The sequence below is a fragment of the Sabethes cyaneus genome, chromosome 1, assembly GCF_943734655.1.
Source record: "Sabethes cyaneus chromosome 1, idSabCyanKW18_F2, whole genome shotgun sequence".
NCBI classification, from domain to species: Eukaryota; Metazoa; Arthropoda; class Insecta; order Diptera; family Culicidae; genus Sabethes; species Sabethes cyaneus.
The window spans coordinates 86,214,019-86,238,983 of record NC_071353.1 but is presented as its reverse complement, the minus strand read 5'-3'; the positions used below and the strand labels follow the sequence as shown (position 1 = coordinate 86,238,983).

General features: G+C 38.8%; 1 protein-coding gene across 4 annotated transcripts in view; it reads right to left on the bottom strand.

Moving 5' to 3' along the window:
• Window positions 1–4,053: 4,053 nt before the first annotated feature.
• The window catches only part of LOC128744123 (myosin-11), a 210,344-nt gene continuing 189,432 nt past the window's right edge, over window positions 4,054–24,965 (bottom strand). For 2 of the 4 annotated variants that reach the window (XR_008412357.1, XR_008412360.1), the window contains 5 exons: window positions 16,607–16,738; window positions 16,425–16,546; window positions 15,942–16,361; window positions 15,626–15,885; window positions 4,054–4,518 (listed from right to left, as the gene is read on the bottom strand). Coding sequence is in view for 1 of the 4 variants with exons in the window: in XM_053840926.1 (XP_053696901.1) it covers window positions 15,947–16,361; window positions 16,425–16,546; window positions 16,607–16,738 (669 nt within the window). In the remaining 3 variants the exon portion in view is untranslated. Of the gene's footprint in view, window positions 4,519–15,625; window positions 15,891–15,941; window positions 16,362–16,424; window positions 16,547–16,606; window positions 16,739–24,965 lie in introns of all 4 variants that reach the window. The other 2 variants (XR_008412358.1, XM_053840926.1) reach the window with 2 other exon arrangements.

The following is a 24,965-nucleotide window of genomic DNA, read 5'->3' as shown; positions in this document are numbered from 1 at the left end:
TCTCTATTCAACAGCGTCTGAAAATACTCTTCCACCTGGCCGTCGTTTTGTCAGTAAGCAGGTTGCCAGCACCACCATTGCACATCACAGGCATGGCAAAATTCTTGCACCTGACCTTTTTGTAGAAACTCCGTGTGTCGTTGCTGGCGAACCTCTCTTCTGGAGTGGCGAGCACGTGCTCTTCGTACTGGCGTTTTTAGATGGTGAGTTCTTTTTTCCGCAGCTCTACCAGGACGAACCAACAAAATTCGTGCAGAGTCTCGGGCATTCCTCACATTGGAATCGTGTGAAGAAATTCTACAGAGGATTCGCGCAGAATACCTTGCTTATAGAAGCAGGATTCTTATAGGAGAATTCAAGAGTTTAATCCCAGGGATAGCTATAACTCGGCACGGGAATCGTCTGCACTATGAACTGTTCTGTTCTGACGTGTAGACGCAGTAAGCTACTCATATATATTGAACTATTGACATCCTATCATTTATAAAATCAGCTTATTTGATACTTGCAATTTTGCATGCCATTAACCCTATAACTTAAAATCTGCAGAAATATAAATGGGTGATAGATGAGGAAAACGTTGCATTGCTGGCAAAGATGCACAGTGGCACTTATCAGAATGTGGAAAGTTCTCTCCCGGGTTTGCTTAAGGACGGTCAGTAAAGAATCAAATATTCACGCTGCGGCAGATCCTCCAAAAAGTCCATGAATACAGAATTCAACGCACAACTATTTCATTGATTTCAAAGTTGCGTATGATACCATCGGCCGTAAAATCATGGCCATTCTAACCTCGCAGGGAACTTTATCAACGTGGTGGTCCCTCATGTGGGTTGTTCAACATGCCGTTACAGGATGTTATGAAAGGAGCTACACACAGGCACAATCTTCAGCAAATCTAGTTAGTTCGTCTGCTTTGCCAATGAAATGGATATTATCGATAGAACAGCATCTGTGGTGGTGGCAAACTAAAACTCAAAGTAGCGAAGATTGGGTTGAAGAAAAATGCGTCCAAACTAAAGTACCGTGAACCGCTAATATGACGCACACGCTAAAAGCTGGTAACTCGGTCCTAATAACGACTGAGTTTGTTTTGTTCCGAGCATAGATCCGCTATGCTGCCCGTTCTCCCGATACTCGACACTCGACAGTGCCTGAGTCGAGTCGAGTTGTTCGACATGACTTATAGAGCTCATATTCATTCGATTTGCTGTCCTTGTAACGCTGACGTCTTTTGAGTAGATGTCGTTTTTTGTGTATTAATTTAGGCCATTACAAATATTTTAAAAAGTTTTTGTCCCTCCGGTATTGGGCCACTGAAGGGGAGGGGCAAAAAAAATTTTTTTAATCGAGCAAAAAAATATGGATTTTAGCCATTTTTATTTTAAGTTTAAACGTGAAAACCAAATCTATTCTTGCTTTTAATATATACGTTGTTAATTTCCATGCAAATATCTACGAAAAAAGACAAAAACGATAGAAATTTTTTTTGGCCAATTTTCGGAAATTCCGCTAGGGTAGACGCACCATTAGTAGTGGTAGTACCAGTAGTGGTAGAAACTTGAAGTATTCCTTTATTTTTGCAAATTTTGGTACAAGTTTGATAAGTATCGAACTACCAGTAACGGTATTATTTGATAAATATCAAACTTGTACCAAAATCTGCAAAAATAATGGAATAATTCGAGTTTTCACCACTACTGGTACTACCACCACTAATGGTGCGTTTACCCTATTTGAATTTCCATTTCTATTTCATGCTAGAAGCGTTAACTCAACTCGTACATTCATTTTTCAAGCTTTTTAGGCTGTAGAGTCCACAGACAATTGATTTTAGAAAAAAAATTTAACTCATATCCTACAAATTATTTTTTTGCCCCCGATTTTTCAAGGCAATTGTCAAGGGGGGGGGGGGGGGGGTAACAAAAACTTTTAATATGATTTGCAATGGCCGTACTATCATTAGAATATTGCAGACTGGGGCCCCTAATCTCAAAGGCCCGGTGGGCCCTTTGGCTCCCAGTCCGCCCCTGCGGCTACCACGAACCAACTAGACTGTATATAATTTTAAATTAGGTTCCCTTAGGCTTAGGTTTTTAATTTTAATTACTTACTAGTAAGATATTTTAAGCAATTTGCATTCGTTACTAGCTCCTACTTATAATTTGTTCGATGGCTTGCGTATTGCATGACTTGCAATACGGTTTGTTTACATTCGAGTTTAGCCTTTATTATACGTGTTGCAAAGTGCAGCAAAACGCTCATCAACAGAAGTTGTGTTGCAAGGAACCGCGAACTGCGCTCTTGTCACTTCCGACAGGGTTGCCTGCTCGGCGATTACCATCGCAACAACTGTATTCATCTGCACTTTATTCGGCACTACTAACAGACTAACTTCCATCTTCAATCCATCCACTTCTATTTTTTCGGAGCTACGCTCTCGCACTTGTACTTTATTACCGCCAAATCCAACCAATTGCATTGTGCATGGTTCCAGGTTAGTCAAAATTTCTCGGCAACTTTCCTTTATAGTGGTTACCGCCGAACCGCAATCATACAAAGCATCTACACCGTGTACACCAATTTTCAGTGTTTTCACATAAAGCAAAGCCTATGTGCTAATTCCGTTATCGAAATTTGACCTTCTGTTTTTTATACAACAAACTTCGCAACCAGCTGTTAGAATACAGGACAGTGCGGGGTCAGTGCTACGATCCTATGTTTTTCACATAGTTACTCGTTTGGCCAATTTCATGCATCACTTTAGGAAAAGCCTTTTGATTCGGGATCTTGGTACAATTTTTCGTTACATGACCCCTCTCATTGCAACGAAAGCATTCGATATTAGAGGAAGGTCGTGTACTTTTCCTCTCACTGCACATTGCTGCTACATGCCCAATACCACTACAACGATAACACTTGATACTCGATCCAGCATCTCCTTTTATCACTGGTTTGGAAGAAGATCCACGAGAGACATCCATCGTTTTCAGTTGCTTCACTTCGGCCAGCCACTTCAGCTGTTTCAATAGTTCAGGCAAAGTATCGACTGAGCGATTGTTCCATAACGGCCTTCCAGACCAGACACTATATATTTGATCGTGGCCTGATCAGGAAGTTTTCCCTTTCTAGCCAATGCCACGTGGCTATAGAAATACGTCTCCAAGCTTTCTCCCGCCATTTTCTTACGATTCATCATGGTTTGGGGAATGCTCACGATATCTATCGCCGTTGGAAAATCGATTACCAACTTAGCTTTAAATTCACTCTAATTCTTCACCGTAGCACCGGAAAACCAAATTTTGGCTGCTCCCTGCAAATTCACTATGCCACATTGCAGCATCCAGGCATTATCGCCGTTATACAATGCTGCCGCCTTCTCGATGGATTCGATCCATTGTTCGGCAGTCGGCGTCGTAGGCACATCAGGGTCAAACGGTAGCACTATGTCCTTCATATCACGTACGTCGAACCGGCGCACATTTCCCGCCGAACGTGTTTGCAACGTTTTGATCAGCAATCTCATTGGTTCGTTATCCATTATGTCGCTGTTATAACTTGGACTCTGCTTATAGCGCGGATCTCGTGCGTTTAAACGTTCAAATTGCTCACGATCAGATTGGATTATCTCGTTATTAGAATTGCCCCCACTGAACAAGTTTTTCAACAGGCCCAAAGCACCAGCACTATGCTCGCCCGTTTCCGTGTGTCCAACAACTTGTTCGGCTACCTCTCTGGAAATCTCTTCCAACTTTTCGTCGTGATCACTCATCACCTTCCGGCAAACACCAAAAATATTCAATCTACCGCTACGATCGCTAACATGAACTTTTTATTAACATTATTTGAATTTTTGAGTTACCGGTCAATTATGTGTGCAATTTAAAATTCGTATTCACCGAAAAATATCAATTTTAAATTACACACACACTTTTTATTAACCGTCGCGACAATAGCATTACGCGCGCTAAGTATCTATCCTGTCTACAGAATTGTAAACCTAGCAAAGGATAGTGTGATATCGGACTACGTCCTTGAAAACGAAACGAACGATTCTATGATACGAATTCAACTGTCTGTTTAATTAGCTCTCTTTACCTTTTATAATCATTTGAATGAAAACAACTGGTATAAAAATCATTAAGGTAGTTTAACAAATTATAAGCAAAATCTATTTGGCGTTACAATTGTAGAATAGTACTTGAAACCATCGATCTCTCCTCCTGACGTAGCACAAACAGCCCGCCGCTACGGTTGGCAACCACACGAACTCGTTTATCCTCATCCAAAATCTGGCACCCGTTGGCACTGAACAACACGGATAATTTTTTGGAATTTAACATACTTACAGATAACAGGTTACTATCAAGCTTGAGAACCCACAAGACTTTTTCCAGTTTTACATCGACAGCTTCTCTATCGCCGTTAGTGCAACTCAGCATACCGCTTCCGCAACCCTCTGATTTGGTTTTTGACGTAGGACTACGTCTTTGTTTACTATACTGGGACTGGGTAGCACTTTGTAAAAACGAGAAATAGAAGTGTAACGTTTTAATAAAATATTTCAAACGCTAATAGCTACTATACTACTGAACGAAACATAACAGTTAATATGTCGTTGGATAGTTAAAATGTCCAGCAATTTTATAGTAACATACTAACACAGACAAACAGACATAACACTCGTTCTCCATTCTTCGTACCGATTAAACCGTCATTTCAAATTTGTGCTTAGTTGGGAATGTCTCCGTTTTGGTCAAAGTGGCGCTTTTTAACGAAAGAAGGGGAATTCCCCATAAAAAATACTTCCTACTTCGAGGGATACCCATGTTGCTATTTGATATTTGGGAATGTCGATCATAGATGGTGCTAGTGTTCAGGCTAAATGTGAGGTACTATAATTTTTCTTGATTTTTCTTCTAAGAGTTATGTCTGTTTGTCTGTGATACTAATAATAATTTTTTATACGCTAAATAGTGAAAATGTGTGTAAAGATTCAAGGTCGAATTTTTCCATACATTTCCCTTGTTATCGCCTAGCTTCACAGGCACGGACGACAATTAGATACACCAAAGGATTTGGATCCAAATGATAACCTTGAGACCACTTTGTAAGCCACACCCCTTTTCCAATCCAATCGGCAACATCGATGGCTATTGACGGCAACACCGACCCCGAAGACAAGCGGAATCAGAGGGCAATGGCCAACGTGAATCCCACACGATGCACTTGACATTACATTTTGCATTATCCCCATCGCAGACATGCGAAGTTGTTCGATAGCTTGCTCAATCAGTGTCGGACGATCATTTAAGCAGCAGCAACCGATATGGTTTCCTCGGATTACCTACGAATGGCCGAAACACAAATGGCCGAATCATGAATGGCCGAAACACAAATGGCCGAAACACAAATGGCCGAAATAACGAATGGCATAATATATCAAATGGCCGAATCACAAAAGGCCGAATCATGAATGACCGAATCACAAATGGCCGAAACACGGATGGCCGAATGCCATATTCGACCGAAAATATTCATAGCCTTCAACCTGCGCAAACGTTGGGTACATGCTGTCCTTACTCGCTGCCGTTCGTTCGGACTTAACTAAGGGATAATCCCTAATAGACAGTAAACCTAGGAAAATGCATGCACCTAAATAGTAGTGGTTTCTGCGGGGGGGGGGGGGCTGCCCCCCCGCAGTGGCCGGCGCTTCCGACGGCGGGTCACCGGCGCACCCTCGCGGCCTACGGCCGTCTCGCCCTGAATCATCTAGGAAATATTTGCTACTAACACGGTAAATACGTCTCGCACCTTATAATGAAGATGTATTTATAATCAAGAAATATGAGGTAAAAACCAGTATAAAAATTATCTTTCGTAGATATATGCTTACAGGGGTTATCGGGATCGGGACATGTAAAATTTTGATGAAATTCAAACGACCATAACTTTTACAAAAATGAACATTTTTAGATGAAACCAATTGTATTCGACGGGGAAATTTTCCTAGCTTTCTGAAAATATGGTAAATTGGTAATAGTCAGCGGACACCGGAGATATTCCGGATTGTCTGGGGGTATGTCAAAAACTGATTTTTTTTAATCTCCTGTATCTTTTTCTGTCGTGGAAATTTATTAATTTACATATTTTATCCCAAAACTAAATTTCATTTCCAGTCGATTGGTCGAAGAAGAACGGGAATCCGACGAGACACAACCGAGATATGGCCATTTTAGTGAAATCAGTTCTGGAAATGTTGCCAGTAATGTCTTACCTTTATGACCATTTTAAAACATGACCAAAACCATTCCAATATGGATGTCAAACTTCAAAAATTGACGAGGGTTGAAAATCCTGAAGTTTGACACCCATATCGACATGATTTCGAATATTACCTGAAACGACCACTTCCGCCGGGGTACCTACAACCTGCTACAGGGTTGCCATGACACGCTGCGGACCTGGGAATGCTTCCAGTGTCAATGGCTCATAAAACCTTAACGTTTGATGCTCATATTGACATGGTTTGCGTTATGTCCTAAACTGGCCAGAGCAATAGATGTTACTAGTACTGATTTTACGAAAATGCCCGTAACTTGTTTTTTTCTCGTCGGATTTCCGTTGTTTTTTCACCAATCGACTGGAAATGAAATCTAGGTTTGGGATAAAATATGAATATAAATAAATTTCCATGACAAAAAAAGATACAAACGATGAAAAAAATTAGTTTTTGCCATACCCCTAGATAACCCGGAATATCTCCGGCGTTCGCTGACTATTGCGAATCTTGAAATATTTTAGAAAAACTAGAAAGATTTTTACGCGAATGCAATTGGTTTCATCTAAAATTGTCCAATTTTGTGGAAGTTATGGCCGTTTGAATTTCATCAAAATTTTGCCTGTCCCGATCATTTTGTCTAAACCCTGTATATTATAATAGTAATCTTATTCTTACTGTCATAGATTTTCATAAAGAAGTAAATGCAGTAAACTACAAGTTTATTACCCTATTACTAAAGCGGCCGAAATATTTTATTCAATATCCCGCGTGTCCATCTTTGTTGACCGCAAATAGCAAAGCCAACAGTTTTGTCCATTGTTGTTGAACACGGTTTGCTTTCCGCAAGGTAGTTGGTAGTTGTCCTGTGAAATAGAGTGCATCCGGCGATTCATCCGATGTTGCTGGTTTCAACAACGAAGAAAGTGCACCTGTCGTCAAAATTGTGTTGTCGCAGAGAGGAAACTCGGTGATTTCCATTGATGGGATACTATTCAATAAAAACAAGTAGAAGCGGAATGCTTCTTATCCTTTTTTCATTTTACACAAAATATAATAAAACAATTAAATATACGCGGACTAAAACAACATTACTCGACCAACACAGACATATTCATGGCGGTAAAACGGCTGCACCTGCAGGTTTGTTGATAAAGTACTTTTATTTGATGCTTTTATAATGCAATAAAAATTCTCGGCTTTGTCTTTTCTGCCGCAAAATCGGATTCAGGAGGCGTACGACGCGATGGAAGGAACGATGCCTGAAGAATTGGAGAATTTCCTTACATATTTTCGGAATACTTACATTGTAACAGTAAGCTACGCCAAACGGGATCACTAGCTTACTGTACTAGCACAAAACTTCTTGGTAGTCGCAATAACGTTTTCAACAGGCGATAACTCAAACCAAAGTACGATTACCCACTGGTAACCCTCGCTATGCCCGCTAAACGATAGGAGGTCCCTTTGACTACCCTTCAGAACCCCTCCGCTTAAGCGCCAGTACCGACCAATTTCGATATTGCGAATGGGCGTGTTTTGTACCGGCCCGGCTAGTCCTCTCAGGGCACGTCAGGTAAGGATGCCAAATCAAAATCGCAACAACTTCTTAAACAACTACTAGAAAAGGACGATATTGGAACGAAAGGGGTTTTCACTGGTTTTCCAAGCGCTTTTTTAGATGTAATAGCGGTGCTAGAGTTCACACGATTTATTCTCTGCCGTGGAGTACAATTGTCCCTACCTAATCGGAATCTCTTATAGGACTAAAACACTCTGACCTGTTTTCCGTTGGCAGTTTGCGTTTGGGTGTTGTCTCCTTCAGCGACACGGCCGTACGTGCCGTTGTTGAGCCACCGCCTGGCCGGCACCAGGGGGCTGTCCAGTGCGAAACACCGGAATAGAGAACGTGGGAGGACTCCTGTCTACTCCCGAAAAGAACGGATGGGTATGTAAGGCAGTTGACAGTGCGTCGGGTATTCGGAAGGACTCCTGTCGACTTCCGACTTTCCTAGCGGAAAGAAAAAACCTACCGTAGTAACCGCTATTGTAGCTTTGGAACTTTATCTAATGCTATTATGTGGGTTTACCTATTTTAACAGCTTCTGCTGATTAATATCACGGTTTGTTGCGCGTGGTCTTTACAATTATTTGCCCTAGCGATTGAAATTGAAATTTCATTTGATTAGTAACGAGTCTTTTTTTTATATTTTTAAACTCACTTCGCTCTCGGTTTTTCACTATTAACTATTAACTGCTTAGTATTTATCACTTTATAATTATATAATGTTGTAGCACTTTTATATTCTAAAGATTTCCACGTGACTAATATTGACTCAAAGTTTTAGTTATACATGCCTCAACTGACTTAGCGAAAGGTTCACCAGTAATAGACCGATGTTCTACTATCGTTCCTTCTTTGAACCTCAACTTCGGCTCACGCGGCACGAAGTGGCACCTTACGTGTCGTGCTGTGATTGGTTGAATGATACGGCTCTTTCTGGCTTGTTCGGCTATCATTATCGATGTTCTCTGAGTATCTGGAGAATAGTCGGGACACAAACCCCGTCTACGGAAGTGATGATCGAGTGGAATGATTTTACTGCAGTCAAAATTATAGCAAGTTGAAACCGGGGCGCTAGCATCGTTTAAGAGCCTTTAACATTGCTAGTTTCGTTTATAGCTTACAACATAAGTAGGAGGAACCGGAACAACAGGCCATTGTTTCACCCCACTCTGTGGTCAAATTTTAAGCCTGTCATTGACAAGCTACCGCGGAACACAAACATCTTGGAAGCATGGCACCAACGATGGACAATTCGCGCCGAGAAATAGACGGAAAAATCTACTCGAAATGTGTTAATGCTCACAAAATGAGCAGCAAAAATTTTGTTGACGCAGTTGCGCTTTTATTAGGCGCTAAACAAAGGCGTTCGTAAAGCATGTTTTATTTGTTTAATAGTAGTAGTTTGTTTTTTGTTTGATTAAAGTTATTTGTTAACTACTTGTCAATTCATGGTTTTTTATTGAGTAGTTATTTAGGCATTCCGAAAAATTTCGGCCTTTCGTGATTCGGCCATTCGTGATTCGGCCTTTCGTGATTCGGCCTTTCGTGATTCGGTCATTCGTGATTCGGCCTTCTGTGACTGTTATTGAAATACGGCCATTTGGATTTCGGGCATTCGTGATTCGGCCATTTGTGTTTCGACCATTCGGTACCAGCCCGTTTCCTCCACCACCTACACTAGCTTACAAGCAGCAGCGACAGTGCCAGTGACTATAAAATGGTACTCTTGGTTCGCCGTCTGCTCTTTCATCGCACAATCGCACTGACGGACGGTCAGTATTTACCATCGACCCGACCATCGAAACCCAATGGCATTTTGGCGGTAATTTTCGCAAACCAACACTGAAGGCAAATGGAAACGGACCGATTAACGGGCAGCAAATTCAGCAGTAGGCCGTTGTGGTCTTAAACAGTTCTTATAAGTAATTGAAGAATGGAAAGATTTTTCTACACTTTCTAAATGATTAACGTTCCATTCGGATAATTATTTGAGCAGCAGCAGCAGCCGATCTGGTTTCTCCCATACCTACACTAGCTTACAAGTAACAACGGCAGTGCCAGTGACTATAAAATCGCACACTAGGTTCGCCGTCTGCTCATTTACCGCACGATCGCACTGACGGACGGTCAGTATTTTGATAAAACTTCTACTTTACAGTGATTTGGTATTTCCTATCACTCCTGTATTAGCGGGCAACCATCATCCTAGAGTCTAAAGGACCGAATAGCGACATCCATCTATATATTGGCAACAGTAATTATAGTACTGATTTTTAAGAAGTGCTATCAGCTCAAACATAGTTCTTTTCAGGGCCACCAAACAATTTCAAACGGTTTTTTCAAAACCACCATTGATTCAATGAAGAATTAAATCAGAATATTTCGCTCTTCTTTTACAAATAAACACTCAAACAATGATACTCACAAATATTCAAATATGCATATGCTAGAAATGCAGTTTACATTAGTCTTTGATTTAATTATCAGACATAAAGTTATACTTCATCGATTAAAACATGTTATCAATATAATGAGTATTATATGACACAGTCCTACGTCACCCTTTCGTACAACCCTTAGGGCTGTATACCTTGTAGTTTTTCGCCATTAACCAACGTAACCGGTACTTTTTCGGTTTCATCGAGCATATCAAAAAAACTTTTGTCGCATGTCATGTAGTGGGTTGCACCACTATCGATATACCATATCTTGTTTTGTCCGCCGATTACCAAACATCGTGCAGCGTCGTGCTGCCTCCATCGAAGATTCCAAATTTTCACTGTTTTACCTTTGTTATACTATAACAAAGGTTTAAAAATTGGTCGAAAAACACGAAATTGATCCGAGGCCCGGAGGGCCAAGTCACATATACCAATCGATAAGGTTCGACGATTTGAGCAATGCCTGTGTGTGTGTGTGTGTGTGTGTGTGTGTGTGTGTGTGTGTGTGTGTGTGTGTGTGTGTGTGTGTGTGTGTGTGTGTGTGTGTGTGTGTGTGTGTGTGTGTGTGTGTGTGTGTGTGTGTGTGTGTGTGTGTGTGTGTGTGTGTGTGTGTGTGTGTGTGTGTGTGTGTGTGTGTGTGTGTGTGTGTGTGTGTGTGTGTGTGTGTGTGTGTGTGTGTGTGTGTGTGTGTGTGTGTGTGTGTGTGTGTGTGTGTGTGTGTGTGTGTGTGTGTGTGTGTGTGTGTGTGTGTGTGTGTGTGTGTGTGTGTGTGTGTGTGTGTGTGTGTGTGTGTGTGTGTGTGTGTGTGTGTGTGTGTGTGTGTGTGTGTGTGTGTGTGTGTGTGTGTGTGTGTAAGTGCGTGTGTGTGGTGTGTGTGTGTGTATATGTGTGTGTGTGTGTGTGTGTGTATGTGTGTGTGTGTGTATGTGTGTGTGTGTGTGTATGTGTGTGTGTGTGTGTATGTGTGTGTGTATGTGTGTGTGTGTAATGATTTTTTCTATCGCCTGTTTCTCAGAGATGGCTGAACCCAATCGTTCGCTATTACTTTTGTTTGAAAGGTATTATTGTCTAGTACATCACTATTGAGTTGTTTCGTGATACGAAGTTTCGTTTAAAAGTTATAAGCAAAAATGTGAAAAATACGTGACACGGGTTTCTCCGGAACTACATGACCGATTTCAACGATCTTAGTATCAAATGAAAGCCCTTATTAAATCTAAATTGTTCAGGAATTTTTTTATTGAAAACAAACAAGTAGTTTAGAAGTTAGCCTTAAAAAACCTGTTTTGACAAGGTAATAATTATCGCCTGTTTCTTAGAGATGGCCAAACAGATTTATGCGCTATTAGTCTCATTTGAAAGATAATATATCCTAATAGATCACTATTGAATGATTTTTTGATTGGACGTTTAATTTGAAAGTTATGAGCAACCGTATACACCACACCAAAATTAACAATAATTTAGAATGATTTTAACGAAGAAAATTTACCTAATTTCAATTATTTTAATATCAAACGAGAGGTTTTCACACTACGAATATATATGCAAAATTTCATAAGAATTGGTTTTACCTGTCAAAAGATATTAACCCTCGAACACTCGCGCCAACTTTTGTAATACAGTTACTCGCGCGCAAAATAGTCCCAAACCAAAGAAAACGTGTGCAAGGGAGTTTTGACTGGGAAAACATGGTTTTAAGTTTATTAAACCATTGTAAGAGTTTCTTGAAATTGAAAGCTCTATCGTCTGGTAGAATTTAAATTTTGATTAATCCCCCTAAAAGTGAAATAAAAAATTTATTTTTCTTCAGTGTCAATATAACACATTGATGTGTTCTGCAAAGTTATAGAACATATTATTACAAGAAATTTTGTTGAAGACTGTAACCTTTTATCTCTGCAGCGAAGATAGAAAAATCTTATTTGTTGTATATGAATTTGTAAAATCAGTTTTTCTATTTTTGCTCTTTTTGTAATTGTTGTATAACTTTTATATGTACTACAAAATTGTACAAATAATAAAAATACACAACTTTGCTGAAAATAGTATACCTGTATGTTTGCTTGTTTAGGAACTGTAGAACTTTGATTATAAAGAATGCCCCAATTTTGGCTCCGAATTACTCGACTACCAGCAGACGGATACATTTTAAACATTTTACATTTGCTGATAGTTTTGCTGCATACATTTTCCCAACAGTTTAAATTATTAATGCATTGAATAATTATGACATTTTGCGCACAATAAGTTTGTTGAAGAATATACGTTAGTTAAACAACGTTTTGTAACTTTATAACAATATGGCGTTGGAAAACCTACACGTGTTCCGTGAGTAACCGAAGGTTAATAAAAATTGATGAAAATTATACAAGAAAACTCTACTGATGTGATTCAAATAGAATAGCCACAGAGAACAGACATCCAAGCAAAAGGTCCCCACTTGGATAAAACTTATGTCAAATTAGTTGGGAAACTATAGTGATGATGTCGCTGAAGGCGCATAAAATTCTACACTAAACTCACAACAGCTAGCTTCTGGCGCTAGCATAACGCTTATACTGCCGTGAATCGCATATCAGTCCCATATGGAAATTCATCAATCGGAGAAAACAGTGATGAAAGCTGTGATCATGTTTATCAAGATAAGAAAAATATCGCATGACATATCGTTATTAACTTGACTCAAGAATATGTATTACAATGTTTTTAATACTTTGGTAGTACTATACAATAAAATTATAATATTTTTGTATAAAAAAACAACAATGGGACTGATATGCCATTATTTTGCATGACATACTGCAAAATAATTGCATATCAGTCCCGCTATGACCGGTTTCTATTTACGGTGTAACTGTCAAAGTTGATTGTTTCGCTTAAAGTGTTGTTTATTTAAAAGTTTTAATAACTCCTGAAAAATGTCCTCGTTAAGTTTTCGGTACGAAACGCCAAAAACAACGTTGAAATTATGGATATGCTTCCCGACAGTTTTTTTTATAAATGTTTTTAGCGTATCTCAATATGTTTTAAATAAGTTGAAGCCTCGACCCTATATCGACAACATCAGATACGTAGTTGTAAAAAAAAGATCATACGAATTCCATTACAGCAACTCTGTGAATGGGCTAAACCAAAACCATTGCAAGATTTTTACAACGAAGCAAGAAAAACAAGTCATGTCTAATGAATTTGATATTGAAAATCATTTAAAAAGACAATCAACCAAAATTTTGATGGATGATTGATGATGGAAGGAAAAAATCATTGATTAAAACCATCGTTCCATTAGTAGACGAAACTAAAAAACAATTTTGGATTGAATTACCAGAACAAAACCAGTGAACGCATATTTGACGAACGATCTGTAATGTTTGCTAACATTTTATCTATAATAAGAGTAAATATGAGTAAATAAAGTACGTAAGAGTTGATAAAATTGTGTTATCATTTATTTGAGCTTTAAAGTATGGGATATATTATATCTTCTTCCTGCGCCCACCGCTGTGGGACTGATATGCGATTACTTTTAAGATGGGACAAACTGACCTGATATTTTTTTATATTTTTTGAAATGAAACTAGCTATTTTTTTTGTTACAACCTAAAGAACAATGATAACTAATACTGTTTAGCGATTAAACTCAAAATCACAAAAAATACATATGGGACTGATATGCGATTCACGGCAGAATAGTCCATATAAACTAGCGCCAGAGGAGCCAAAGGTTGTCAGTGTGCAAATCAAAAGAATCATTTAGTTGGGAAACTATAGTGGTGGTGACGCTAGCATATTAGGTGATTTTAATTTGAAAGTTTATCCAACAATTCCCAAAAAATTTGTTCGTGAATGGATGTCTGTTCTCTGTGGAATAGCATTACAGGAAACTATGCATAGTTCAAAAACCTACAAACTAGACCTTTACTAAACAATGTATATGTTAAAGAATAAGATTTCCTCTTACAACTTACTTTTATTTGCATTTACTCAGATTAATAACAACAGATTAATAATAACTTACTTATCCTTACTCAGCAATTTCATGAAAAAAGGATCTATCAAAATTTAAAAGTGTTCTTATTTTGATCAAATTTTGTAAACTTATTCAATTTTCAAAAATTTTATGTAAACCAACGCACTGCGTAACGATAACCAATAAATGAATTATGTTTCGAAGCCGTGTCGATTTCTATCTCAAATAGCAAGTAAGACCGTATAAAAAAGGTTCCTTGCACCACTAGGATTAAATTAAATCGGGTTTTTCATTAAAAAACACAATGGGGACTTGGATCGTTGCACATGATTTGCCTTTTGCTCCTTTTTCTGCTGAACACGCCGGTGTTTTTCTCGGTTATTCTCCACCTGTCTACTAGCTATAAACTTTCTGCAATCCTTGCGAAAATGACCTGGTCGCTTACAGTAAAAGCATCCTTTAGCAGCACTTCGCTATCAGAAATAGCACCACCTCGTTGATCCTGACGCTTCTGAAATTCATTCGTCGTTCTTCCCTCAAGAGCAATCACTAATCCAGCATTGCTACTGCGAGCTCCGGCGCCAGTGGTAGATTAGCAGCTGTAAGCCGATCGAATAATTCGTCGAATTCCATCAGATGGATAATCATCGCCGCCTTCATCTAGATTCTTATTATACAGCTTTTTCAGTAGAGCAACACGTGACGTCACTGTATTTTTCTCATAGTGCTCCTTCAACGCGTTCCAACAAGCAAGTGAACTTGCAGCATTGCGAATTAAGCCGATTTGAGATTCCACGACGCACAGTCCAATCATCGCCTTTGCTTTCCGATCATCCTTTGTCCACCGATCCGTAACAGGTTCCGGTTTCACTTCTCCGGTGACCCACCAGATTTCCTCTCGCGTCAGTAGCTGTTCCATCCTGAATTTCCAAGTGATCCAATTATTGGTTGTCAGCTTCGGGAAAGTAAATTTTACAGCCATCTTGCTGCTTCTCAGACTGCTACGACGCAATACGACGCTTTTCGTCACAAATTATGCCTTTTCTGGCCACGGTTACAGTCCTAATCTATCGTCACTCGCTGGGCCCATAACCTATAGGCGGAATAGCAGTGGGATTTGCCGCAGGGACTAAATAAAACCGACGAAAAATACTCGAACTTCAAGATTTATTTGTGACAACATGTATTCGCAAAGGGTATAATAAAAGGAATGAAACATACTATAACAGTACTACCAGTTGAGTTTGTAATACGTTGCACAACACAAAAAATAAAGGTATCGTCAACATATTTTACCCGCTGTATGCGTCAGTCATGACACATTTTGGGATATTTCTGACCATTATTACGTTAAATTTACTTACATTCGATATAATGGATTGCGTTCGACTGATAAAAAGGTTTATTGTTGCTGGTATCAGCGCTGTAGGAAACAGCATTTTGTTAATTTGTTTAAACAATTTTAGATACTGAAGAAATTTTTGCTGACACTCAGCTGATGAAATGACCGAAGATATGAAAAAATTATTTTTCGACGAATTCTCGTTCAAATGACTACCGTCCAAATGGCGCTTAAATATTTATCGACATCAAATTTTGCATTTAAGTGTGTATGTAGGGACAGCTGCACTGGAAAAGTAATCTCTTAAATGGATTCCATGTATCGTTAATAATACTTACTTTAATTAGTAATAGTTTTTCTTTTTCTTTGCTGGTGCTTCCACATACGCCTGTTCTAGTTTATTTTGAAGCACACTATTTTCTTTGGATTTTTCAGCCAAATGTCTTGCCATTAAGAGTCGTTCATCAAAACGGGCTTTCTTTTCTACTTCAAGATTCTTCTTTAACTTTAAGATATTACATTGATATTCCACTTGCGCATCGTTAATATGTTTATTATCAAGCATCAATGCTAAAACTTTTGACTTATGCAACGACATTTTGTTAATAAATTTTGCATTCAATGTACTCAGTTCAGCGTTTAGCTTTAATAGTTTCAATTCTTTGTCATTGTACTCTACGATACTCGCAGCTTGATCTTTAATGATGTTTGCCATCTCCTTCAAGCGTTTTTTGTGTTCCGAATTGGTTTTCTGTTGTCTGTAATTATCAATTTATTTAACCCATACATTTTTATTATAATACAAAAATTATTTTGTTTACGAAATCAACTGAGACTTAATAGCATCTAGTTCTGCGAGTTTTAGTGCATTCACATCTAGTACGTTTTGCAATTCCAATATATTTTGTTGAAAATAATCATTTTCATCCTGAAGATTTTGTTCCTGGTGTAAAACAATCGTTTTTCACGGATCATCAAAGATATATAATATATGGCAGCTTACCTTTTTTGAGTTATTTTCTAACAGTAATGTAATTTCTTGCAGTTCTCGTGTAGTTTTTTCTAATGCTTCCTCTAGTGCAATAGTTCTTTCATTTTTAATAGCATTTTCATTTCCAATTGCAGCTTGATTCGTCTAGAGTAAAGAATGAATCATGGCATAATAGATAAACTTAAACACATTTTTAACGGACAATAAATAAGTGTTTTGGGGATGTGATATTCTGACTAATAAACGATGAAACACTACGTAATCGTACTATATTACACGGTACTTTATTAGCTAAGCCATGCTATCCATTAGAATGTTTTACTCTGATACCCTGTGGTGAGTTGTAACAGGGTTGCGCTCGGTAGAGTTGCTGTAGTCCAGTAGGTGTATTTATGACGGACTACCGCATCTCTCCTTCTGTTTTTTGACGTAGAACTACGTCTTACCGCAGGGTGTCAATACAAAATTTAAATTCAATCCAGCGTCACGAAAAAATGAAAGATTTTGAACGCTAATAGCTCTACCGATTATGAATGGGTTTTCATGGTTTAGATACCGATCGACTCATAAAAGATGTAGCAATTATGTGATTTCTATTGTAACATTCTTTTTCACTCACTAATTAGTACAAATTACCGAACAGTTTTAAGGTCAAATTATCACATATATTTTCTTTATGATCGCCTTGCTCCACAGGCAGGGACGACAGTTAAATACACCATCTGTTTACTGTAATTTCGATTACTTTATGTTTAGAAAAAAAGCAACGAAACCCCCTCGTCCCAATAGGTCGAAGATTCTTTACGACGTTTAGACTTATACACTCAAGTCTTTTTTTACACGGGGGATACGTGCCGTGTAAAAAAAAAACCGTTTAAAAAAAACCGCGTTAATTCAAAAATTGTTGTAAAAAAAACCGTGTTAAATCGAAAATTGTTGTAAAAAAAACCATGTTAATTCAAAAATTGTTGTAAAAAAAACCGTGTTAATTCCAAAATCGTCGTAAAAATGTAAAATCTTGTATCAGTACATAAAAGTTAAAATGTACGAATTCCTTTCGTTGTTTTCTACCACGAAATAGTTTCGTACAGTCTTAAATGAATTTACGTGTAATTAGATGCGAAGTTTTGTGTTCCTACTATCAAAAAAGTGGTAGTAGGAACACAAAACTGTGTTATTTGTCACAGTTGCATAATGCATAATTCAATTATTGGTAGCAAATAACCAAAATTAATTAAAATTTCTACTCTATATCTGTAAAAAAACAAGTGAAAAACTCCAACCCGAAAAATCACTTCTGCTCGATTGATAATCGAACTCGGTTGTTTGGGACTCCTGTCGATGCCGTCGATGCCGCTAACCAAAGAGCCATAAAAAGTACATACCCAAGACGTTATAATTCAGCAAGGATACATTCCCTTCTTTAGAATCGCTGCAGCTTGAGTGCGATGATTACCGTCACATGGTCTTGGGCAAAATGCTTTACGAATGTGCTGTGATCGTAACACCACACCAACAACATGGTGCCAGCGTACCTCGCTTGATTTCGTGTCAGTATTTTGTGTATGCGACTGGAACTAAAGGACTAGTTGTCTGCTGTGGCTATTGCTGTTCGTCATCGTCGCTCTAGGAGCCCGATCGCTGCCACCGTTGCGAAAAATTGTAATTAACAGGATCTGGTTATTACGGTTAGAATTTTGGACATTGTTACTGTTTTTTGTTGATTAAAATTGATAGTTTTTTGTTGATTGAACACTATTTTTTATTATTAATTATGTGAGTGTGTTTTAGGGGGTTCGTAATATCCATTCCCTCTGACCTACGTTGTTCTGCGCTATTCTTTTCTGGGAATGTACGTATTAGACGTAGCAGGTCTTGGTACTTCATATACTGGCTTTTCTAAGAAAATTTCCGAACGATATACAAACATTATAATTTAAAAACCATCGAAAAAATACTGTGTAAATTCAGAAAACATAAATATCGCGCTGATTCAAAAAACCGTGTTAATTCAAAAAATCGTTTAAAAAAAACCGTGTTAATTCAAAAAACCGTTTAAAAAAAAACCGCGTTAATTCAAAAAATATCATAAAAAAAACCGTGTTAATTCAAAAATCGTAAAAAAAAACCGTGTAAAAAGAGACTTGAGTGTACCAATTTGATATCTGTGCTTGGGAAGTATGCCGGAAAACGTAATAAAGTCCTCTAGTTCTAACAAGATTTCTTAGGACTGCGACAATCTTAGTCCAGTTTGATGTCCTGAGAGTAAACAATTTTGCTAAAGCATAAAACCACCCCTTTTCTTTCATCTTAGTTTATTTTTAAACATTGAATCTAGTCCATATTGATGTCCTGAAGGTAAAACATCACAGAAAAGTGAGCAGCAATCCTTTCCTTTTTCCAGATTGTATCCACATTCGCGACTACGAAGCTGCTAATATTTGTTTGGTTTTTGCGTGTGAAAAAAGTGAAGGAAGTATTTTTGCTTTTGTTTTCACGTAAGTTTTGACAATGACTTTTCGTGTAAGTGCGAACAGGATTAAAAATCTCTAGCTTTCGCAGTCGCAAATAGGTACTGTAAGAACTTTTTCGGAACTGTTGTCTTACAAGGAAACACGGCTGAAGGGATATTTGTGCATGTGAAGTAACGCAGCAATTCTCAAAGCAGGGGCGGACTGGGAGCCAAAGGGCCCACCGGGCCTATGAGATTAGGGGCCCCGTGCAACTTGACTCGACTCAGTCACTGTCGAATGTCGAGTATCGGGAGAACGGGCAGCATAGCGGTTCGATGCTCGAAACAAAACAAACTCAGTCGTTATTAGGACCGAGTTACCAACTTTTAGCGTGTGCAGCATTTTAGCGGTTCACGGTACTTTAGTTTGGACGCATTTTTCTTCAACCTAATCTTCGCTACTTTGAGTTTTAGTTTTTTCAGCCACCACCACAGATGTTGTTCTATCGACAATATCCATTTCATTGGCAAAGTAGACGAACTAACTAGATTTGCTGAAGATTGTGCCTGTGTGTTGCTCCATTAATAACATCCTGTAACGGCATGTTGAACAGCCCACATGAGGGACCATCACGTTGATAAAGTCCACTGCGAGGTTAGAATGGCCATGATTTTACGGTCGATGGAATCATGCGCAACTTTGAAATCAATGAAATAATGGTGCGTAGAATTCTGTATTCACGAACTTTTTGGAGGATCTGCCGCAGCGTGAATATTTGATTCTTTATTGACCGTGCTTCAGCGAACCCGGAAGAGAACTTTTCACATTCTGATAAGTGCCACTGTGCATCTTTGCCAGCAATGCAACGTTTTCCTCATCTATCACCCATTTATATTTCAGCAGATTTTAAGTTATAGGGTTAATGACATGCAAAATTGCAAGTATCAAATAAGCTGATTTTATAAATGATGGGATGTAAACAGTTCAATATATATGAGTAGCTTACTGCGTCTTCAAATCAGAACAAAACAGTCCATAGTGCAGACGATTCCCGTGCCGAGTTATAGCTATCCCTGGGATTAAAATCTTGGATTTTGCTATAAGAATTCTGCTTCTATAAGCAAGGTATTCTGTGCGAATCCTCTGCAGAATTTCTTCACACGATTCCGATGTGAGGAAGGCCCGAAACTCCGCGCGAATCTTTTTGGTTCGTCCTGGTAGAGCTGCGGAAGAAAGAACCCACCGTCTAAAAATGTCAGTACGAAGAGCACGTGCTCGCCAGTCCAGAGGAGAGGTTCGCCAGCAACGACACACGGAGTTTCTACAAAACGGTCAGGTGCAAGAATTTTGCCATGCCTGTGATGTGCAATGATAGTGCTGGCAACCTGCTTGCTGACAAAACGACGGTAGCAGCCAGGTGGAAGAGTATTTCCAGACACTGTTGAATAGAGAAGTAAACACGAAGATCAGCAGGTACAGGAAAAGAATTTTTAGCGACGGCAAAACTGTGGAGCCATCAACACAGGAGGAGGTCAAAAGAGCAATCAGTGAGCTGAAAAACGGTAAAGTTGCTGTAAAGGATGCTATCCTGGCTGAACTTCTAAAAGCGAGGAGCGAGCAACTGTACGAAACAATTCGCCACCTCATTGTCAGGAACAGAATATGGGAGGAAAACAAATCTCGGAGGAGTGGTTGATTGGCCTCATTTCCCATAATTTAAAAAACGGACATCGACTTGAGAGTAAAAACTATCGAGACATTACGTTGCTCAATTTTGCCTATAAGGCGCTCTCCCTATCGTGTGTGGCTGAGTCCGTTAGCTGAGTTCTTCGTCGGCGAGTATCAAGCTGGTTTTCATGAGGGTCGCTTCACGATGGATCAGATATTTACCCTGCGTCTAGTAACTGACGAGTTCCGGGAGTACAACTTGCAGGTTCATCATGTTTTTATTGATTTCAAGGCGGCATACGATTCAATAAAACGAAATGAGCTGTGACAGTTAACGCTAGGACATGGTTTTCCCACAGAAGTAGTTACGTTGATTCGTGAGTAAAAATTATGAGTCAGAATAGCAAATGAGACCTCACGTGCTTTTTGATTTTGCGGATGACGTCGATATCACCGAAATCAAAAGAAGAGCAGCGAAAGAAGCCTTTAGGTCATTTATTGAGAAATTGGGACTTACCATTAACACCGCCAAAACGAAGTACATGGCGCGGAAATCCAAATGGTGTTGGTGTCGAAGAGGAACTGAATATATTTTGGTATGCTCGTGATATGTGACTACGATGTAAGTCGCAAAATAAAACGACTAATTGCAGCTGCGAATTGGCCTTTACGCAGGCATTACATTTTGTAGGTGAAGTCCCGTAGCTTGGAAATTCGCATAATCTGACGCTCTAGAGAACACTAATCCTTTCGGTGGCCCTTTACGGACATGAATCATGGACGCTAAAAGAAGCTGATCGACGAATGCTTCGGGTTTTAGCGTAAAATTTTGCAAAATCCAAAATGGCGTGTAGCGCAGACGCATGAACCCCGAGCTGTATTAAGAATGTAAATATGCTGTTATAATGAAGATAGTACAGTGTGACAGTCGGCGCTGGGCTGGTCACGTGTCTAGAATGCCCGACGAAAGAGTAACCAAAATTATTTTAAGCATAGAATCAAGGAGAGGCCGTAGCCTTCGGAGTAGACATCGCACTGATAGATGAGCGCTATCGAGGATGATGCACGTTCAGCTGGTGTTCGAGGGGTTTGAAGAAAGGTAGCCCAGGATTGAGTACTGAAGGACCATAATTCATTCGGCGCAGGATCGATAACGGACCGTCGCCACTGAAGTAAACTAAGTATGGAGCTTAAGCCGACAGTTCGATATTTATAAGTAGTCAAATAACTGCGGATGAAATACTAATTCAACTTTTAATTACTCAGAATTGAAGCTGGTAATATTTTCTGAGCTTGGACCCCAACAGCTCTACTTAAATGGTTTCATGAATCACGGGGCCCCAGCAATTGAACATTCGTGAGTCATAGAAAAAGTTCAATTGAAAGAGAAATGTTGGTTTATAGTTCGGGGCCCCAATGTCCCATTTGAAGCTGAATTTTCAATCATCAAATCGGTTGATTTTATAAATCTTGGGGCCCCAGCAATCGAACATTCGTGAGTCATAGAACAAGTTTAATTGAAAGAGAAATTTTGGTTTAAAGTTCAGGGCCCCAATAGTCCCATTTGAAGCTGAATTTTCAATCTTCAAATCGGTTGATTTCATGAATCATGGGACCTCAGCAATCGAATATTCGTGAGTCATAGAAAAAGTTTAATTGAAAGAATAATTTTGGTTTAAATTTCGGGGCCCCGATAATTCCATTTGAAGCTGAATTTTCAATCATCAAATCGGTTCATTTCATGAATCATGGGGCCCCAGCAATCAAACATTCGTGAATCATAGAAAAAGTTTAATTGAAAGAAAAATTTTGGTTTAAAGTTCGGGGCCCCAATAGTCCCATTTGAAGCTGAATTTTCAGTCATCAAATCGGTTGATTTTATAAATCATGGGGCCTCAGCAATTGAATATTCGTGAGTCGTAGAAAAAGTTTAACTGAAAGAAAAATTTTGGAAAATCTCATTTTGTGTAACGACGAAATTTTTACTGGGGCCCACCGGGCATTTGCCCGGTTGCCCGGTGGGCCAGTCCGCCCCTGTCTCAAAGTGAGGAAAGTCAGCGACTCTTTTATCCGAGAATAGTTTTGAATGTTTCAATTGCTGCTTTGCATCAGTTAGTTGCCTGCAATTCTTTACTATTCAGTAGTCAAGCATAATTTTCATTCGAAAATGATCGAGAAAACAAGGCAGAAGGGATCCGTAGTGGTGCTAATATTAATTTGACCGTCAACTCAGAATAAGGCAGCAAGGTACCAAATATTATGCAAACAACTTAAACTTAATTAGTAGCCTTCAATAATTAAAATGAATAAAACGATCTGAAAAATTGTTGACTTGCAAAAATTTGGATTTTTCAATCTGTAGCACAGTCAAGCCATTTTAACACAACAAATTAACGAGAGAATTTTGTTAATAGCTGGGTGCGTGAGGGAGATCGGTTCGTTAATTGGGTGCTCGTTAGTTGGGCCATGCTCCAACTTGAATGTCAAAATTCTATTGAACTTTTGAGTTTAAAAATGTCAAACAACTGTCAGTCGGCCCAATTAGCGAATCTGCTGAAGTGCAGTCGTGATCCAATTCTGGCTTTAGTTTTCAGAAGGTCGCGTAATGCATGCAAAAGGGTTGATTATGCGACCTTTTGAAAACTAAAGCTAGAACTAACGGATTCAGGCTGTACTCCGATTCGGGCACTGGTAAAAATATTTGTTTTTGGCATCACACATTACACAAAATACATACGAAAAATACGATACAATTATTTAGCACTATTATTTACTTAAGACTTAACGCTATTCTACGCCACTCATATGTCAATATGGTGAGAAAGACAAGTCACAAAAACCCGCCTAACGTAGTTCTACGCCAGCTACGCGGTTGTGTCTGGAATACAACCTTTCTGATTTTTTATTTATTTATTACTGCAAAATCCTTCAGCTTCTCCGGAATACGTCGTTCCTTTTCTTGAACCACGTCTCCCAAGTAACAATTTTAAGTTTTATTACGTTCCACTAGCGGTTTTAAAGACCAATTTCATAAAACCGCTAATAAAATTATGAGTTCTACCAGAACTTTCTGATGACCGCTATAAAACTGCGTTCCGTCCAAGTGGCCCACTCTTCAAAAGGTTTTCATAACCCCTATAAGAATCAGGTCATAAGCTGAAGTAGTCTTATCACGCTGTGCTGAAAGCAGCAATAAAACCGATTGTGCTTTTCGCTTGACAGCTACCGCCTTAATTTAATAAAGCTTTTCGTTACAAAACTTTAAAGCATACAGCTTGCTCTGGTGAAAAGCTAAATGAACAGAAAACTTAAAGTTTTACTGTCAGATCATCCTGATCGATTTGGTTTGCAGCGACCATAATAAAATATCATACAGAATAATTAATAAATTTTAATAGTTTATATTGGCTGGCAGCACGTGCGCATTCATTTTTATCGTGCATATTGATATGATAGGTGAATAAAATCAACGCGCGTTCTAAATTTTGCAATTTTCGAAAACTGCTGGTTTTAACAAAATATATATTAAGCTAGTCAATCTCCATTTCCAGCTAAATCTATTTAGTTGCTTCCTGTGACAGGAAAACTAGTTGATAGTAACTTTCTTTTTGCAAAACACTTTGTTTTGATAAATTTTTCTCTGCGAGCTAAAACAGAATACTAGAATATGGCAATATGGTATGGCCTTGTATAAAAACATGATTTCGGTGTTGAACTCCAATGTTCTTCATAATACCAGCAATAAATCTGACTGGTCATGGTGTTACCGTTTTAATAGCTCTATATAACTAACAGATTTATTGCGGTTTGACAAGCAAATCAATTTCGATTGGTGTGCCATATTGTATTGCTACGCCCAGGGCTGTCTGGCATCACCGTCAAAACACCATAATCAGCGACGAAAACCAACCCAGGTAACCAATAAGCATTAGTATAAGCAGTAAATCAATCGTTTATTAGCATTCTGGCGTTTTATACTGCAGGTTGCTGTATATCAGCCTCTTGACTGCTTAACTGTAGTAAATTGGCATTCCAAATTCTATTTAAATTCTTCTTGTCGGTAACTAGCTGCAAATAAGCATTGTCAGCACTATAAGAGGGCTAGCAGTAAAGTAGCCGCATATTTTGCCAAAATAGCATTTAAGTAGCATTTAAGGCAACTTAAATGCTTATTGGCTTGCATTTAAATTGCATTAGAAATGCTTATTGGTTACCTGGAAAGCTACTGCTGTCTCCATCAACGACAAAAA